General features: G+C 33.9%; 2 protein-coding genes across 6 annotated transcripts in view; one reads left to right on the top strand and one right to left on the bottom strand.

The window, feature by feature from the left end:
• Positions 1–5,664, bottom strand: part of LOC102803255 (extended synaptotagmin-2-A-like) — a 58,357-nt gene extending 52,693 nt beyond the window's left edge. For 3 of the 4 annotated variants that reach the window (XM_085495271.1, XM_085495269.1, XM_085495272.1), the window contains exon 1: positions 5,224–5,663. In XM_085495271.1, coding sequence (XP_085351397.1) covers positions 5,224–5,508 — 285 coding nt within the window. In that variant the 5' untranslated portion in view covers positions 5,509–5,663. Of the gene's footprint in view, positions 1–5,223 lie in introns of all 4 variants that reach the window. The other variant, XM_085495270.1, reaches the window with a different exon arrangement.
• A 213-nt stretch (positions 5,665–5,877) lies between these two features.
• LOC100373809 (cytoplasmic dynein 2 intermediate chain 1-like) overlaps positions 5,878–20,104 on the top strand; it is a 35,401-nt gene continuing 21,174 nt past the window's right edge. The window contains exons 1-10 of one of the 2 annotated variants that reach the window (XM_006815804.3): positions 5,878–6,030; positions 10,328–10,384; positions 11,017–11,209; positions 12,165–12,322; positions 13,075–13,179; positions 14,160–14,264; positions 14,627–14,674; positions 14,943–15,097; positions 16,492–16,534; positions 19,399–19,464. In XM_006815804.3, the coding sequence (XP_006815867.1) occupies positions 6,016–6,030; positions 10,328–10,384; positions 11,017–11,209; positions 12,165–12,322; positions 13,075–13,179; positions 14,160–14,264; positions 14,627–14,674; positions 14,943–15,097; positions 16,492–16,534; positions 19,399–19,464 (945 nt within the window). In that variant the 5' untranslated portion in view covers positions 5,878–6,015. The remainder of the gene's footprint in view (positions 6,031–10,327; positions 10,385–11,016; positions 11,210–12,164; positions 12,323–13,074; positions 13,180–14,159; positions 14,265–14,626; positions 14,675–14,942; positions 15,098–16,491; positions 16,535–19,398; positions 19,465–20,104) is intronic. The other variant, XM_085495357.1, reaches the window with a different exon arrangement.

The raw sequence follows: 20,104 nt of genomic DNA, 5'->3' as shown, positions 1-20,104 counted from the left end.
GTCTGCACTTTTTTTCTTGTATTCGTCCATATTTTTGAAAATGAACCCTAATTTTGGAGCAAAATGACAAAATTTGAGTCAATTTCCAGTTATTACTCAAAAAAATTTATTACTTTTGTCCTAATCTTCTGAAAGAAAGTGCAGATTATAAACGGGACTGTTTTATGAATTTGTGATGAAAAGAGGAAACTGGTGATGAAAAGGTTAAATCAAGTATCATTGACATCAATAATTACAAATTATTCTTTGTAGTACTTACCTAGTATGTTAATCATACTAGAATATTTAGACAGAAAACTCGGCACAATTATAAATATGTAGCAGTTTTGAAAGCAAGTTAAATTAGCTTTAACCCAGCTTAAATCAGGCTGGATGTTAAGTTATGTTTGGATTGTACTGTACATGACATCATATACTGTCATGATCATCGATATACCAAGAAAAGAAAGAAGTCCACTCATGCACTGAGAAAATGAAGTTGGTTGACAAATGCAGTGATTTCAAACAAATCAAGGTAGGAACTAATAATGACAAAAAATTCCAATTATCAATATATGTGTACAATTTACACATTTTTCGTTTTTTTTTTCCTGTTGCTGCGACAATTTAACTTAACACTATACATCACCATAGCAATTAAAATACCGGTACATACACTCATTATCGCATGGTTAACATTTATAATAATCGTGCTTGGTGTACTATTGAAAACTGTCTTTACAAATTGTTCAATTTATTTTCAACAGACAGTAGATTGTTTAGAATATGTGGACAAATCAATTTTGTTAAATGACAGAATTAATAGAATTTGGCCTGCTATCAGCTACAAATGAACGGCATGGAATTATAAAATAACTAGAATCAATAATGAAAGTTTACTAAATGTGGCAGAGACTTTAATACAATTATTGGCCAAAAATATAAATCCATTGATTTGTGCATGTACATCAATTATCTTTAATTGACATTCCTTCTTAAATATCAACACTATCATATACAGAAATACCGGTACTATGCATTTTTTTTTTTTTTTTTTTTTTTTTTAGCTTTTAGTGATCTTACTGCTGTACTATTCACAGTGTTGTGTCAATAAATGTAAGTAAATACTTGTATAATTGAGATTCTAATATTATTTGGAATTAACTCTTTATGTGTAATATGGGTAACATTCTCTTTGCAGAACTCTGACAGGAACAACTGTCTCGTTGTGGCATATGAAAATGAGCTGTTACACCTACTGTGACACTACAGTGAAAGTGTCCTGACCCCAGTCTGTACACAACCGGGGCTTGAAATTAAAAAGAATTCTGAAGGCTACTATTTGGTAGTCTATCTGGAAAAGTGTAAATAGAAATAAAATACTGTAAAATACTTTATTTTCGCTTGGAATTCATTTTCACTATTTTCGCTGAAGGAATGATTCAGTGAAAATAAAATCCAGTGAATATACCTTTTTTTCCTATATTTTACATTCAACTCGTCAAAAATCAGGAAAGATAACTTCCATACAAAACACCCCAAAACTCTTTTCAGCAAAAATTAATTCCAGCTAAAATAAAGTATTTCACAGTATATGTCAGTTTGCTTAATTAGTTTGTGTAGGACATCCATAATTTTGGAGACTGATGGCTTTATTCCAAAGAAGTAAAAATATATTGTGTAAATTTTTAGTAGTCCAGATAGGCTACTAGTTCTGAAAAATGGTCGCCCTAGGACATCACACTAAAACACAACAGAACTTTCTGGGTGCATATACCATGAAGATATCCGACGAATACTGCAAAGTATGCATAGAGGCAGTATGGAGATCATATCGGCTGATGAGTAGCAAAGGATGATGTGTTCCTGTACTGTACAAGTGCATACTTTTGCGGTATTCTCAAAATGGCAACTGAAAAACATGGCATTTGGCAGTGTGCAAACATTAGCATTCAGTGTCAGGATTCTATTTTTGTGCTTCTGCATACGATGTGAACAACTGAAAGTGTTCAAGTCTGACATCAATATCAAGCGGGTCAATGTGGGCGACGCAGAGTATTCCAAATAAGGACAAATTTGAACATTCATCCAGTGCAGATTCGTTTTGCAGTTAACGCATATACAGTTTTTATGGAACGGTAAATTCAATTGTTTTCTGTGCAGGATATATAAAAACATCTATTATTGGGACCTAATATAAAGAATTTTGAAGGGCACTAAAACAAACTCATTGGGCTTCAATCGACTTGGATGTTCCTGTAAAGTTCAAGCTCTGCTTAGACCATATCACAATTCCGAATTATATTTGAATAAGTTGCACATGCAAGCATGCTTTGTGATTAGTGGAGTTGTGTTAAATTTAATCAAAACTATTCCACAATTCACTATGATTTGGAATTGCGATATGGTTTATGCTAATATGGCATAGATTTTTGGGAAATCCGCATTTGTTATGCCAAGATATCTTTTCCCCCTTTGAACGAACATTATCCAACCCATATTTGCTTCAATAATACACACCCTTCAGTGGTTTACCAAAACATGTTTGATTCATACCTGCAAGTATTAACAAAGTTAAATATTATTGGTACAGGTCATCTAATCTAGGTATGAAGTACAATTTTATATGATCTTTAACAGCACACCATAACTCAATATGGGACCAAAAAATATTTACTGATCTATTGAAAAAATGACCTTAGCAACAGCGATTATTATTCCGGTATTGCGAAGAACTAAATAATTCCCTGCTCAGCAGATATATAATTATTTAAAACACTTATTTTTTTCATCAAACTTCAGGTGCATCTTTTTCTGTATTTATTTAGAATGTACACTAATGACAGAAATACATCACAGCCACTGACCTCAGAAATCTTCTTCTATTATTGGAATACCAGTAGAATAGCAATGTATTATTAATATTTCCATAAAATAAAACTCACAATAGCATACCTAATGCATGAGTTTAATAACTGGTGGTATTGAAAATACAAATCCTGGTTCAAGGAAAAATATTGTTACAATTATAAAAAACAATCTCTTATTTTGTAAGCAACACAAATTATTCTAGAATTTTGTATCTATAATATACAGCCGACTGTATTGACCACTGCTGTGAATTTTATAAAAGCATTATTTTTTAGAAATTGGTGAAATATTTATGAAACATTAACCCCGGAAGATTCATTAAAATCTAAAAAAAAAAAAATGCTTCCATTGGCTACAGAATTCATTTGGTAATGCTATTGACCATGAGTCTTTGCAGGTTCAGTCAATGCTAGATTTACTATATAAATGCATTGTGATTGGCCTAATAGGCGATTTTCCATTCCATTCCGAGATCTCACAAGTTACGTGAAAGACGTGCACTGAACGTCTGATTTGATTTTAAACTTGAATTTCATCGCTCACATCCTTTTTTTACGTTCATTTCACAAATAACGTGGGATCTCGCGGAGAACGAAAAATAGTCTATTGTTTTCAACAATCATTTGAAATATATAAATACTGTAAAGAGGTCAATTATTCACTGGGTTTTAATTTTGCTTATTTGCTGACTGCAAAATGCGCTAAATTAAAACACAATGAATATGTAAAATTGAGCATAGAACACATTATCTAAATGACAAAACCGTGAATATAAAACCCACTGAATATGCCTGAAATGCTAAATCAGTGAAATTTAAACCCAGCGAAAATTCATCATTTTACCGTACTTTTTAATATATAAAACAACTTCATGATATTCACAGTATTCTCACTACAGTTTATTTTTGATAGTCATTTATGGCTATTACCTTATTGAAACATGGCATTTCTAAGGATTAAATGAAGTAATTAATATCATATTTTTATTGACCATATGATAAGTGCTTAAATATTTAACCTGCCTGGCAATGACCTTTAACAATGACCTTCTAAAGTTCAACTCGCCTAATCAAGAATGTTTTTGTTGTTTATTTTATGGTTTTACACTGACAGCCAACATATTTTATATTCATTTTAACAAAGACAGGAATGGCAGCAACTATTTGTCACTCTATGCATGGGTAAACAACGTACAGTATAGCTTTTATAGTGCCAATTGCATGCTGGGATTGTAAATCAGTCTTCAGGTACCCTAAATTTCAGCTATTTATGAACTTTATAGAGTTGTTGACAAAGTACACCACTGTAGATACATTTATGAAAAACAATAAAAAGAGACCAATAATTATTTATTGTATTCCATAATACACTTATCTAGTGAAGTATAAATAACTAAAGTATATCAATCATATGTGTCGTCTATTCTTTGCAATAAATTGCATGATAATTTGATGAAAGTCGCCTTGCTGGTAAAACAGGTCAGATGTTATCATTTCCATGCCAAACTGGTGACATAATGCATCAATAATATGCAACAATGAATAATGAAACAGCAAAAAAAAAAAGAATCAAACAACGTTATCACCAGCCTATGACTTTTAACCTTTACAATAATGCAAATAGACAAAATATGAATATTGCTGCATATGGAAACATGTCTGAGCCAGAACTGATGCAACCTATAATGACAGAAACAAGCTGTCATATTATAACACAACAGTAGCTACAAAAGAATTTTATTATTTGCCAAAACCACAAAATGGTTTTGTTAAGTCTTTTCTGCATTGAGTGAAATTTAAGCTAAAAATGTAGCTATATTTAGTTTTAGGTAATTCTGGCAAGATTAATTCACCATATCTGTTGTTGTATCCCATGATTCAATGGCTTCATTAACATTTTATTTTTAAACATGTTCATTAAAAAAAACTAACCTTATTCACAATGATTGCCCTGCCATGAAGCTATAGGTCGTATATAAACTTTGCAAACTAAATTCTTGACATTTTTTCAACCACATTGCCGATGCTGACAATTGTAATGCACAACAAAGTGTGTCTGATATTTGTAAACAATATAAATAATCATAAAAATATTTGTCATAATTAACAAAACATCCACAAGCTTTGCTTCATGCCCTATATTATAGAATTGGAAAACATTTCAATCAAGATATTGGGATAAGTTCAGACTTCAAAACAGAAGATATGAAATCATATTTAATTAAACCTTAAAGTAGATAGGTCGTAAACACTTTTACTTTCGTACTTGGGGGGGGGGGGGGTAATAAAATACCTGCAAGTTGCCCATCCCACTTTTACGCTTCACTTTAAAGGCCATACCAATTTTAGTAACTGATTATTGATAAATACTTACCCATGACGGCAGATCGTTCACATGAGCTTGGATGGCTTTTTTTTCATCATTGGTGATTTCGCTGCGTATTTTCATTTGTTGTTTTTTAGTTTTACCAGTTTGGTCTCTATAGACCCACACAGCGAAACCAATCACAATCCAAGTTATGCTGAAATCCCAGCTACCGAGCAGGTATATCAAGAATAGACCACCGAATATGATCGCATATCCCTTGGCAGTCGCCACCATCTCGTCATTTTTGCTCGGTTTACTCGCAGTCTGTGTGCTGTCGTCTTTATCTGCCATGGTTTGCGTTCTTTCGGCGGACTAAACTAAAAACTGTGTAGCATGAACAAGTTACCACAGTACCATGTTTACAATCTGACTGTCGTTGACGAATAGCTGGCTGCTGCTTTTGGAGTTAAGTGTCTAATATCCAACTCCGCGTGTGAACTACTTTCTTTGTGTTCAGTAACTGTCGGGATAATTAATATACAAAATTGCACATTTCACCGACGTGAATCACAACACATCTTTCTAATGCACATGTAAGGGTTCACGACCGACTGCTTTTTTAGTGATAAGAGATAACGTGTATTAATTTTTAGCCAAAAGGTTAGTAAAGGGGCATTGCTCTAAAAATAGGAAATTGCTCTGAAGGCAGACGATAAAATTTGCATATTGCAACGCATGCGTACAAATCCAAATATTTTCAACATGGCGGCGCAGTGCTTGTCAAAATACTCAATGTTGTGGATGAATTAATTGAGTTTAGTTAAATTACGAGAATTAACAGTTTCCTAAATAGGCATCATGCCTTCAGAAAAGGTAAGACAGTTCACCTGCAGCTTGATTTTGCTGAGCGACTGTTAGATTTGTAGTTTGTGATCAATACAAACTAGTTGCTATGTGAAGCTAAAATTGAAATCGGTGGGGGATATTCAAATAGTGTTGATGGGAGATGTAAACACTGCGAGCATGTCCGCATCTTGCTGCTTAATGTGAGGTTAAAATGTAACTGTGATAATAATACAGATGCTGGTGTAGAAAAATACCGGTTACCAAAATTCTTAATTGTTAGTTTTACGCTGGCACTCTAATTCATATTAAATATAATTTTAAATTATTAATATTATATGCCATCGATAGAAAATCAATGAAAAAATTTCTCTCATTGTAAACTTTCAAATCTCACGCACTAATGTCGTAGGTGAACATGTATTTTCCTAATATATATCATGTGTGTTTGTTCTTAGCTTTTTTGTTGTCATGCAAAATAAGACTTTTAAAACTGTGTACATTGAAAATGGACAATTTAGAAAATGACACACCATATTTTGGCTGGGTGCGTGATCACCCTAACTTTACAAAATCATAATATCAACACGTTGATGCAGATGTAGACTAGATGCAATCTATTATTGTGAAAAGAGCGCTATGAATGGCTGGATTCCAGGCTAATCCAGATGTGATAGATAATAGATATTCTACCACCTCAACTTGAATACAATCATGTATCAACAGATTTCTAGTGACCTTGGTCATATAACAGCATAATGCACCTTTATCCATTCCTTTACTTCATGCAACCAATGATCATGTTAAGATCATGGTGAGACAAGATGCATTCTTAGATGCCTCATGCGACCCTGGAATTGAAATCCGTGTTTCAACCAATCATCAGACTGGCTTGACGTAAAGGGGAAAGTGAGGGGAAAGTTGTACTGCAGTGTTTTATCATTATTTAAGTTGCCAAAAATCAGCTAATACCTGGTACATGTATGTTCACAATTTTGTGTGATTGTATCCAAGCTGAGTGGGTTTTTAAAGGGGAACTAAATAGAGCCTATGTCGGTGTTTGTATTTATCAAGTTATGTATATTGATTATAAATTTGAAAAAAAAAAATTTAAAAAAATGATTACCTTCAGAGTTATGATGATTTAAATATGAGAAACCATAAACCTGCGAAGGACTTCCGTTTGCGCCATCTTGCCATAAAAAAACGCGCTCATGTGGTATAAACAGGTAAGGTAACAAAGCATGATGACGAAATAGTATCTGATTAAATATAAGCAACTTAGGGAGCCATAGCTGGCTGGACTGGTGAATTGACTTCTAGTCTAGGTTGTTTTGACTTTTACGTTAATGTTATTTACAAGCATATCAACATACAAACATTATGGATGTTCGATTGATCGAGACAGGCATTTTGTTTTGTTTTTTGTCTAACTCTCTAATAAATGCTGTTTCCAGTACTGCACTGTGCGGCGTGCAAATTATTCAAAGTATGGATGCTGGAGTATGCAATCTTGAGTTCGTAGGGTGGTGGTGGAAACATTTTCGTCCATTTATTCACGGGGCTGCACTGGCAAATCATGGGACAAGTGTCACAGGAACACCAAGCAGATTGTTCACAGACTTCCGTGTAATTTGAAATAAAACTTTCATCCGAACAAGGGGCATCGTCGACGATATACTCTCATCACTCACACTGGACTGATCTGAATATTCACAGTATACCGTACTTCCCTGATCATAAGCCCGGGGACATGAACACATAAAGGAAAAGTAAGGGATGAGCTTGTACTCGAGGACCAACTCAGAAAATGATTTTGTTTTGGGGTTAAACACTGTAACCATCTTGCAAACAACGAAAAATTATCCAAAAAAAAAATATTCGTTCACCACGCCGGGCTCGGGAAAATAATACTTATTTTTGAAAAAAAATGCGTCATTGATTTGAATGATACTTACAATGAAGAAACAAACATGTTCATAAAAAACACACACATTTTATTACAATACGATTTACATACCGTCTGAATTTACGGTGAAATAATGGGTAGGGTCTGTGAGGAAACAGTGGAAGAAGGCATTTATCATTATCTTCGTTTTGGTATGTTTTCGATCGTACGCAAAACAATTTTCCACCATGAGGTTAATCAGCACGATTTGACCTGGAACAACTTCCTTTGACATAACAGGTCATGTCTTTCATTAACCAATCAAAATGATGTGTCGTAATGATGAAATTTTCCGATTATTGACGATGATTTTTTAGCGCAATGCGGAAGTGAATTACCGCAATGTTAAAATGCGATCTGTAGCACTGATTGCAACGAAAAAAAGATGATTTTTTCCCCTAAAAACTGGCGATTCGCAATTACCGAGATATAAACAACGGTTAATAGTAACCGTGGGTAAACTGATACCCCAGACCATTCGTCCCGGTGTTATCGCTATTCTCGTGTAGCGATAGCGATAACACCGGGACGAATGGTCTGGGGTAGTAAACTGAGTGTGGAGGAAGAATTTAAACACCTTTCTCGGTCGCCAACATGTCTCATCGTTCACCCTAGGCCTTTCATGATAGTCTCAAAGTAAACCATGCCCAATAACCAGGTACACGCCTTGACGATCACATTTTTGGCTTTTCGAAGGCTACTACTCAAAGAAATATGGATTACTCCAGAATTGCAACATCGATGTTTATTCTGAGTAAATGACAGAATAGAAACGATGCGAATCACGTTGTGTACGTTCGCCATGTATTCTGAACTTGAAATTAATGCGAGTTTTCTCATAAAACTAAAAGCATGAACCAAACTAACATGCCAATCACGATTATTATGAAATGAAACACACCTTTTACACGCATATTTTAAAGAATATCGTCGACGCCCAGTAAAAACCAATAAATAAATACCAAGTAAAAACATAGGGATGGGCTTCATACTCGGGAGGAACTTACGATCGGGGAAGTACGGTACTTTAACGCAATTGGGCTTTCACTCTCAGAATACTGTGTTTCAAACGCATAAGGCTCTAACCCAAGTTTTAAAAAGCACATTGTGCATATAAAAGTTGAGTTTATACTAATAGTACACAATGCTTGGCAGCATGAAGGGCTATGTACAATGGCATATACGAATGCGATCAGATACTAAAACGTCATAGCTTTGAAAAGTACCCGGATGTTAAATATGTTCGTTCGTTAATTATTCCCCTCCATGAATGGCCTCCATGGCAAGCACTTCAAATGCCTATCCAAGCTACAGTTATAATTAAAACAAAATTAAACCACTGCAATATTATTTCGAATACAGTTTAGAATATACACAACTATAAATTAAGGCCGCATTTAGGTTCGCTTTAAGGATTTCTATGATGTCACTAACACATCATATCTGCGCATATTTTTGGTGTTAAAGGGCCTCGTAGGGTTTATAGTAAACCCGCAGTGGAGATCTCTTTTTCACCAAGTCTACATGTAGCTGTTGTAAACAGTTCTCAAGTTGTGGTCAGATTGTTTTTCATCAACTTTAGATTAATACAGAGCTTCAGATTGGATATATGTGGTTATGAATATTGCAGCAGTGATTGTATGCCACAATTATGACTATATATGTATTGTTATTTCATCCACAAAAAGTCAAATAACCAGTAATATGCATGCACCACTAATAAATAAATATTATTAACCTTGTCGATTACAATTGGGTCCTTTAAAAACAGCCATTATATGTCATTTTCTAACTTGTCTATTCCCAATGTACACAAGGCCAGTAGAAGCTCTGAGTTTTTTTTATAAAAACTTTGTGTTACAAGTGACTGTAGTTGTATTACATTATATGCAACTTTGCATACTGAATCTTCTGACGATATGGCTATGTATCAATCAAGGTTTGTATCCAATATAATAATTCAGTTGCAGTGTCATCTGAAATTTAGTGTTTGGAACCTCCACATGCATGCTGTGAGTACTGACTGTTGGCAAACTGTTCTTCTCTTAGAATAGTAAAAAATATATATATACCTTGGCAGATTCTATTGAGTGAATGTGAAATGCGTCCTCTTTGGCACTTCATCATTCCACCATTTTGTTATATTTTCTTTGCTAGGAAAACTCTGACTGGACAAATGTTTTAATGGCACTTCCAATAATTTTTTTGTTTTTTAGTGATGTTTTGACAAAATTTCAGCGTATTTTTCTCTCGCTAAATTTTAAAATTAGTTTACTTCTGTTTCATGCCATTTATTTGTTGTTGTCAGAGTATTGAAAATCTAGGCAAAATACCTTCATTTTCTTTCTTATTATATAACAGTACATGTATATTTTCTAGAAACATCGGTCTAAAGAAGATACCTGGGGTGCTGAAGAACTTTCCAAGTCAATAAAGGTAGGTATTCCATCCACGCTGTAAATAGATGTAATGATCAACATGACCAAATCACATTTTTTTAATATCATACAACTGTATGAGTTATGTTTTTCTGTTTATCATTATCATTAATATTAATATTATTACAATCACTGTTCAGTTTTTCCCATAGACTTGCTTATTTTTTTTGCTAAACAGAAATGAGGTTGGCAGCCTAGTTTTCATATAATTTGCATATTACTATGTGAAAACCCTAAACCTAATAAAAATAAATTTGGTGTTTTCAGAAATGACCTAACAATTTTGAGTAGGTACAGTGTAGATAGGTTTTCTTATTATTTCATATACAAAATGTATTTTATTTTTACTCTTGAGTTATTGCTGGAAATATAATCATGCTTTTACTTCATACATGAAAAATAATTCATGAAGTACTTTCTTTATACAACTAAGTTCTAGTTAGTAATTCTCTACATTCAAGAAAATAAATGAAATAAAGAAATACAACATTAGTGGAATGACCATAGCTTATTTGCATAAAATAATTTCTAAAAATAATAAAAAATATCAGTAAGTAAGGTTTCCGGAAAACCAGATTTATTTTTGTTTAGTTTTGTTAATAATCACTGCATGAAATATCCTCCCTACAGGAAGTAAACTCAGACAGAAGGAAACACAGGGACAGAGATAAGGAAAAAGAACGTAGAAGTAGACACAGGGATGACGACAGAAATGATTCTGCTGAAAAGCGACACCGAGATAGAAGAAAAGATAAAGGAAGAGATGATGATAAAAATGATGATGATAGAAAACATAGAGATAGAAGACACAGAGAGGATGGAGGTGTGGATACAAGTTAGATTAGTTTGTGCTATTCTCTCTTTTTACTATTAAAAATGTATTTTTCTTTTAGTTGTTTACCACTGTATATTATGAAATTATTGAAACAATAATGAATCACCCATAGCACTATATTGAATGAGGAGTCTATGGGTAATTTGTGAGGAGAAACCAAACAACATCACATTGATGGGGAATTCATTATCGTTATTATATCTATCATCAGAATTAAACAAACATTTTGTTGAAATGAATTTATTTGCGGTTTATGTTATTATATGATAATGTAAAGCTGCAACGTCATAAAAACCTCTGATTCTGATAGTGCTGATTTATGACACCTCCTATCACTTGTTCATAGAGCTGGTTTATATGAGTGACGTCATGGGCGAGTATTATCCACAAACTAAACACGATAAGTGGTATTGGGTGATAACCTTTTTATCACATGACCAATTCTGTATGTCAAATAAAAGAGAGTAATCGTAAATCATATGCATTAATTTATGCTAATAAGTGGATGAACAGTTACGACTGCAAACTAGTATCGATAAACGGCAGAAACATGACCCTTTTATCAATATCTTTTCAAAATAAACTATAAGTTGATGATATTGTGAGTGAGTCTCATTGCACCATTCAGGCTGAAATTCTTGTATTGCTGGAATAGAAGTTAAAAGCAGCACTATCACATGATTTAGTTTTCCCTGCGTGCCTATAATATAATACTGATGTTTAACAAGAATATTGTGATGTTGTTTATTGTATCATATAATCAGCTAGTCATATTTCACACTAAACATTGGAATTTATGTATTTTTATGAAGTATCAAACCTGCTCATCAACGAATGCAGTACTGAAACTCCATTTATTAAAGAGGTAATGTCGTGAAGACAATACTAATTTTTTGGCATGCATTACAGCTTTCAATATTTATTGAAATATTTATTGTTTCAGAACCTAGAGACAGAGGTAAGGAAAAAGAACATAGAAAGGATAAAGAGAGAAGAGAACATCACCGTGATGATGATGACAGGCATAAAGATCGAGATAAGCATAGAGACAAGGACAGAGAAAAAGACAGGGACAGAGACAGAGAAAGAAAACATGCCGAGGTAAGTAGGTATCACTGTGAAATCAGACTAAAGTACTGTAAAATACTTTATTATCGCTTGGAATTAAATTTCGCTATTTTGGCTGAAGAAATGATTCAGTGAAAATAAAATCCAAGGAATATACATTTTTCCTATATTTTACATTCAGCTTGTTCAAACATCAGTGAAAATAATTTCCATACAAAACATCCAAATAGTCTTTTAAGCGAAAATTATTTAATTGCAGCTAAAATAAAGTATTTTACAGTATTCACGTCACATTCTCTGCAGATGCTTCATTTTATTTATGATGCTTCATTCTTCCATGTTATGTTTGGTTGCCTAGCAACATTGCTTTGTTACTTACTGCAATTTTATCACTTCAGCTAATACAATGTTTCCCTTAGATTGTATTTACAATTTTTTATAATACTAATTCACTATAAAGGTAATTGCATAAATACCATGGAGGAAATTGCCTTAATGCCATGGAAATGATTGCCTAGATGTCAAATTAAAGATGGTCAAATGTTTTGGCCAGGCACATTATGGGTTATTTTAAAGGCATCAGCATCAGCATCAGCGCTGTGAGCAAGGGAAGTGACTATTTTATGCTCACTAAATGCTAATTTACAAACATCTGAGCTGATTTTTCTAAAATGCCCATTATATATGGTAGTTGGATGTTTAAGGGTATGAATAGCCACATCTAACATAGTCTGTTGTGCAAATAATGGGTAGTATTAGTAACAGTTCTTTTGTTGCATCTGTAGGACGATGATAGACGGAGAAGAGATGAAAGGAGGCGGCGGAGGATTGAAGAAGAGGAACAAGAACAAGCAGAAAGACGGAGAAGAAAACAAAGGGAAGAAGGAGAGGTAAATCATGATTACCTAGTCTTCATTTACAAATACATGTGACTTGCATGAACGTGTATTAAAGCATATATTTGTCAATGAGCATTTTACATTTTGTACAGCATCAGTTATTGTCATTTCTCATTTTTCTGTGGAGGTTGTAACAAATTATGCATATGAGTGGAGTAAGCAAATAACACCGAATAAACGGCAAGGTAAATACTACGTCTAATTATAGTAAACACGTACTGCGTGCGTGACTCGAACCGGCGCTCGCGTACGACACCTAATCGCCTAGCTTCATGCCACTACACGTCTTCCCCTCGGCCACCGGGCATTCCCAAAAAAGGATGCTTAATAACCGAGCTTATTACGTGCAGAGAACATGAAACCCGTCCACGCGATCCACGCCACACAACTGCATATGAGTGGAGGTGGAGGTGCAAGTGTCTTATACGAACAACTAATATGTTTTATTATGTACCATTATCATAAGATGATGAACCTGTAACATTGCAATTAAAACAAGGTTTCTGTTCTGTTCTGGCAAGGTAAATACTACGTCTAATTATAGTAAACACGTACTGCGTGCGTGACTCGAACCGGCGCTCGCGTACGACACCTAATCGCCTAGCTTCATGCCACTACACGTCTTCCCCTCGGCCACCGGGCATTCCCAAAAAAGGATGCTTAATAACCGAGCTTATTACGTGCAGAGAATATGAAACCCGTCCACGCGATCCACGCCACACAACTGCATATGAGTGGAGGTGGAGGTTCAAGTGTCTTATACGAACAACTAATGTGTTTTATTATGTACCATTATCATAAGATGATGAACCTGTAACATTGCAATTAAAACAAGGTTTCTGTTCTGTTCTATTGTATAAAGCCATGACATGACTTCAGATACTGCCGCATTGTTCAGCTTGGCATGCATTCTGCAATATATAGTCATCGCTAATTAAAACTGATTTTGACCGTAATCTGATCTAATTCAGGATGAAGACAGGAGGAGTAAGGATGAAAGAAGGAGAAGAAAGATAGAAGAAGAAGAGCAAGCACAAGCTGAGAGACGAAGAAGAAAACGTAGAGAAGAAAAAGAAGTAAGACTAACTTTTTTAGTGAATTGGTGGTTTGTCAGCGGCTCAGTAGTGAAAAAACTGAGGACCACCTTCACTCTCACTGCATCTCTGATTTGAAATGTGTTGTTCTTTAGAGGTTGTTTTTAGACGAGATCTTCCTTTCAAGTGATTGGTCAACTGTCAACATACTGAATATGTGAATAGATAGTTGTTCTAAACATAAGCTTTTATGTTCCATTTGGAAATTTCAACTCTTGAGTAAATTTGATAAAATAGATACAAACAATGTTGACATTTAGTTTGTGATGTGAAATTGATGATGGCAAGATTAGGATTCTGAAATCTATATTGAAATTGTTATTTATGAATTAAATTAATTGTAGGATGAAGGTGAAAGGAAACCGGATAGAGAGAGAAGACACAGAGACAAGGTTTGTATATATATATATATACATTGTATTAAAATCAGTGAAAAGTATGAGTGGTGTAAGCATTTTCTAAATATGCCTGCCATAGGGCCTGGATTGTCCTGATGCAATTGGATTTTCTGTCTTCACATGGCCATGGTGTTGTTCATTGTTGAGAATCATGCTTAATCAGCACTTGACTGATTCCAACTATGAATAGACACCAAAATCAGACTTGAATGGAATGTCAACAACAGTTGTCATGGTGATATTGTCTATGATTTGCATACAGAATGATGATGACAGCAGGGATAGAAGTCATCGAGATCGAGACAGAGAGAGAAGACACAGAACAGATGAAGATGATGAAGAAAGAAGAAAACGACATGAAGAGAAGAAAAGAAGGAAGCAAGAGGAGGAAGAGCGACAAAGAAAGTCAGATGAAAGGTAGGGAAACCCAATTTCAAAGCCAAAATTGATAAATTTGCCTTAGCAGGGCTTACATGTATATTGCTAATTAGATCTCCATATATGACAATAATAGTGTTTTCTCTGAAAAAAACAGGTTACAAAAAACCAAAATACTGTTTTAATTTTCATGCTCACATGTTAGCGCTCATGCCCCGTCAAGCGCCCACCCCCCACTTTTGCGCAATTTTTGTATTCGGGGTCACATTCGGCAAAGCGCCCACCCCTTCAAAATGCCACTAATTTAAAACTTAGTCTTTGATCATTGCTTAACAAATACTGGTAATCGTTTTTGTATCATACAGCGTGGATATCGACCGCCGTGAATATGTCATGAATGCGTAGACAACGGTAACCGTGCATAAACTACGCTTTGACAATGACCTGTTAAAAGTAAAATGCAGTAAATATTTTATGCCGTATTCAGTTTACTGATAAAAATTGCTAGTTACCATTTTTAACAAAAAAACATGTCGCTGAAATCAATTCCAACCGATCGTACTTCGACATCGACAACTCACTTCCGCATTGTGTTACCCGAGTGTCTTCAGGAATTTCTGAAGAATTGCGTCGGTACCACACAGCATTTTGTTTGGATAATAACAGACTTGACCCATTAGGTCAAAGAACGTTGATGCAGGTCAAATGCAAATACATCATGGTGGAAAGTGCTTTTTATCGAGCGTTTGCGTATGATTCGACACATTCATCAGTGGTGTTATTGATGAAGAATTTGACTTTGACTGCACCTAATTTTGTAATTTTATTTTCCCTCAAACTTTCAAAGACGTAATATCCCCCTCAATCTGTCACACAGTGAATTAAAATTGTCAGTTGCACTCTTTTCCGAGGAGGGTGCTCGGGTAAGCCCCTAAATTTTATGAGTTGAGGACCCTGGGCACTAATGCGGTCGAGTATGGTAATAGAATTCTGGTCAAAAAAATCTCATGTTCACTGATCAAACTCCTCTAAATGGATGTAACAAAACACACAGATTTGTCAGTCTTCTACCTTCAATATTCTCAGAAACGCAAAATATATGAACACAAAATAAAAATGGATACCGGTAAAAAAAGATAAAAAAAGATGAACCCTGAGATTATGTAGTTTTGATAACCCACAGAGAAGTTTGTCACAATAAATGTTTATCATCTTGAACAGTACATGTATTTATCATTTTTACTGTCATCAAAAAACTAAAGCAGACTTAGACTTATCTGGCCAGCATGCTTGTGTCAGCCCATCTGTAAAGGTCTATGCTTCTGACCCAAGGATCTGCCTTAGTTTTAAACAGTAAAACTGTTTACAGTACACTTTTCCATTAATCTACAATGTATGTTCTCTCTAACATTCATGCTTATTTTTGTTTTTAGAAATGGTGATGAGAGGAATAGATCAAAAAGAGACAAAAACAAGGTGAGTTATTGAGACAGGTTTATATGATTTATATATTGTTGGTTACAATAATCAATTGAATTAATTATTGTAATGCTATATTTTATATTTTCTCTATTAGAATGAAATGCATTGCTAATTGAAACATACATAAATCTAATATTAGTATGACCTATTTTGACTCATCTCTGTCATTTATGTGGGCGCATGTACTATTAAATCAACTTTTGTTATATTTCACAAATAAACACACATAATTTGTTTCTATATTACCTTGAACATTTTAAATAAAACCTAGCTAATGAGAAGTTACACCCATTTGGTACATGTACAAATAATGTACAATATATTGCACCAAAACAAGGAGTTGGGGGGTAGGTGTTTTTTCTTGTGTTTATATAAAGTTGTATGTTTAATTAACAAAGCTGGTAGAGTGTTTCTCATATCAAGAGTTGCCAACAATCTGTGTTGTTTTCAGTACAGATTTTAACCTTTTCACCACCAATCTTTTGCACCCAAATTTTCATGCACATTTTTCTAATATTCTTCAATATTTCTGGAAATGAACTCTCATTTTGGAACCAACAGACAAAATTTTCAGTTTTTAATGAGAAGAATTGGCTATTTTTGTTTCAAACTTCTGAAGAGAAATAAACAGGACTATTTTGTGAATTTGTGATGAAAACAGGGAACTGGTGTAGAAAATGTTTAATTCTGGTCTGTGTGTTTTATTCAACTAAGAATGATTTTATATTATCTGTATTTTTAAATTATGTTGTACATTATTTATTCACATTTATTAATTCACATACTTTTTTGTAATATACTTTTTTTAAATACTATATGCTTTGTTATTTTGTCTAATATTCATTGGTATTAGCATAATGTTTCAGCATTGTATAACAATATAAAGTTGCATTTCCACTTCCTGAATCTGTGAGGTACATCATCCTATGTTGAGTTTGTGGATGGGTAATGGTTTAAGTAACTGCAGAATATTAATTTAAGAATCCTCTTATGTTAGATTTGTAAATCAAGTATACTCACTGTATTAAAAGACTTCGGTTGTCCAAGGAAAAGATCCTCCAGGACTCTCAAAATAAAATAAGTGAGAAAGTGAGGCAGGATATCTACATCAGTGTATAATATTTTTCGCTGAAACAGGGATATTTTTACACTTTTGATATTTTTAGCTTGTTCTAGGAGTGATGTTTTACAGAACTGGAAAGTGGGAATTCAAGTTTAGACCTTAACCTTAACCTAGAACAGATACACGTAGACAAACATATTCAGCTTACATTTAAAATGCAGAAATTTAGTTTCTTTTCATAATGATAATCAAGTATTTTAAATTATTATAAAAAAAATGATGATGTAATATCAAGAATACTTAACATTTCCCAGGGTACAATTCAACAACGTCAGGTCAAAGGTCAAACTTACATGTATAATGTGAAGAAGCAGGCAGTGAAGACAGTAACTATCTAAATGCTTATTCTCGGGGGCGGACATCCGGGCATTTTCTACCGCCTGGCAACCCTCGCGGTGAAAACAAAGACCAAAAACTGGCAGAAAACGGTACTTCGCGATGGTTGTTGAGAGTCCCCTGAACAGTGTAACAAGATTAGCCCTACGTGTGTAACATATATGAATTTGGTTGTTAAGGATTACTTCAAAGTTGAGTTTGTGTTGTTTTCTCGAGTTTTCACCGGCTCCACCGGCGTTCCACAGCAGCGCGCACAGAGCCCATAGAAATACGTGGTACAGTGGTGCACGTCTTAGCAACGTAGAACGTCCGTGACGTAGCTCCGCCCCCGAGGATTGCTTTTGTTGTTTTGTTATTGTGTTAAATGTTTTTGTTGTAGTTTTTGTAATATATTTTATATCCATAGTTAGGTATATATACAGTATGTTAATTCCACTCTACGTGTTCATCATAATCCATACTTATTAAAAGGAGATGTTTTGTTGAGAAATGATTTCAATATTAGTTACAAAATTGGCTTTAATATTATTATTCCTAATTTGCAATAACCTAGTCGTCCAGTCACTGGAAAACTTTTTCAGTTGACAGAAAAGTTGGTGAATGCGTTGACAATTTGTGTATTAACCCCCCCCCCCCCCCAGTGCCAAAGTCAATTTCATTCCATTTATATAGTCTGCTATTTTTCTCAGATAATGCTGACATAAAATTGCAAATCTTTTGATCAAAAACAGGAAACAATGCTCCATTTAGTTTGTTTTGTCTGAAATCAAGATTGAACTCGGTGAAAATTTCAAACAAATGTAGTGCTCAAATAGTTACAATGAATGATACATTTGACACACATGCATATACACATACATTGCTATGCATAGTAAACCATTAGTCCTACTTGTTGAATGCACACAGTCACAACCACCATCAATTTTTAACAGAATATATGCCTAATGTTTTTAAATATTTTGAATTTGATTCTTGTAATGTACTTGTTAAATTAAGTTATCTAATTGACAATGTTTTTTTTATTTAACATATAGTTATGCTAATCAATTTTGTTGCAAAGTAATTTTAAACATGCACATTAAATATCAGATCAACACTGTTTTTTTTATTTCAATGAATGTTTTTATTAGCGGTTTCCATTATTACAATAATTAATATTATAATAATTAAATGATATCGTATATGGATAAAATTTCAAATATTCAAATGTGATTTCAGCCATCTATCAATGCAAATGAATGATTCACACATGTGGAATTCTGAGAACACACTGAGTATGTCTTGTAGCTTACTTAAGTTGTTTGTAATTTGAAATTACTTCTTTATTTTCATCTATTAATTAAATTGACTATGATGAAGCTGTAGTAATGAGAAAGAGTTTTTACTTCCTTTCTCCCAGGGTGCAATTCAACGACATCAGGGCAAAGGTCAAAGTTTTAAAGTGAAACGACAGGCTGAAAACGCAGTAATTATTTATGCATTTTGCTTTTAGTGTTTGTGTTATGTTCGTTTTGTGTTTTTTTTTTTTGCTTTTTTTTGCAATACCCTTGTTTTTAATATCCCATACCATGTTTCAATGCCTTCAACACCAGGTGACAACAGTTCACATTTCCTATCCCTTTTATTGTTTAATTTTATCCACCTGATAACATAGCTTTTGTAATTTCAGTTGTCAAATTCAGTAACTGAAATATTAAATCCACTCAAAACAAAAGTTGGTTGTGGACATCTCACAAGTTCTATAAATTGTTTGGATCAGTTGTGCTTCCAATAGAGCACTTTCAGTAGGGTGATTTACTGTCTAGAAATTTTGTAATGTAACTAGTTGAGCTGCTAGCTACATAATATTATTGGTATAGATTGTTTATAAACACGTAATATGTGGCACCTCAAATACCAGTATTGCTAAATTTGTAGTTGTTATTGAGTCACCACTAAAGAGAAAATAAATAAATAAATTCCTTATCTGAAGTCTTAGTCTTAGTCTTAGCAACTGGTTTGACATGTCATGCTAGAAATTCACGTAGAACATGATTCGTTAGTTTCGTCAGCTGAATATAGAATATCTAAACAAGCCTAGCATGTATTGATGTGCAATCCAGCCT

The sequence above is a fragment of the Saccoglossus kowalevskii genome, chromosome 21, assembly GCF_978046115.1.
Source record: "Saccoglossus kowalevskii chromosome 21, keSacKowa6.1, whole genome shotgun sequence".
Lineage (NCBI taxonomy): Eukaryota > Metazoa > Hemichordata > Enteropneusta > Harrimaniidae > Saccoglossus > Saccoglossus kowalevskii.
The sequence above is the reverse complement of the archived record's forward strand: the minus strand, read 5'-3'. Positions and strand labels throughout refer to the sequence as shown.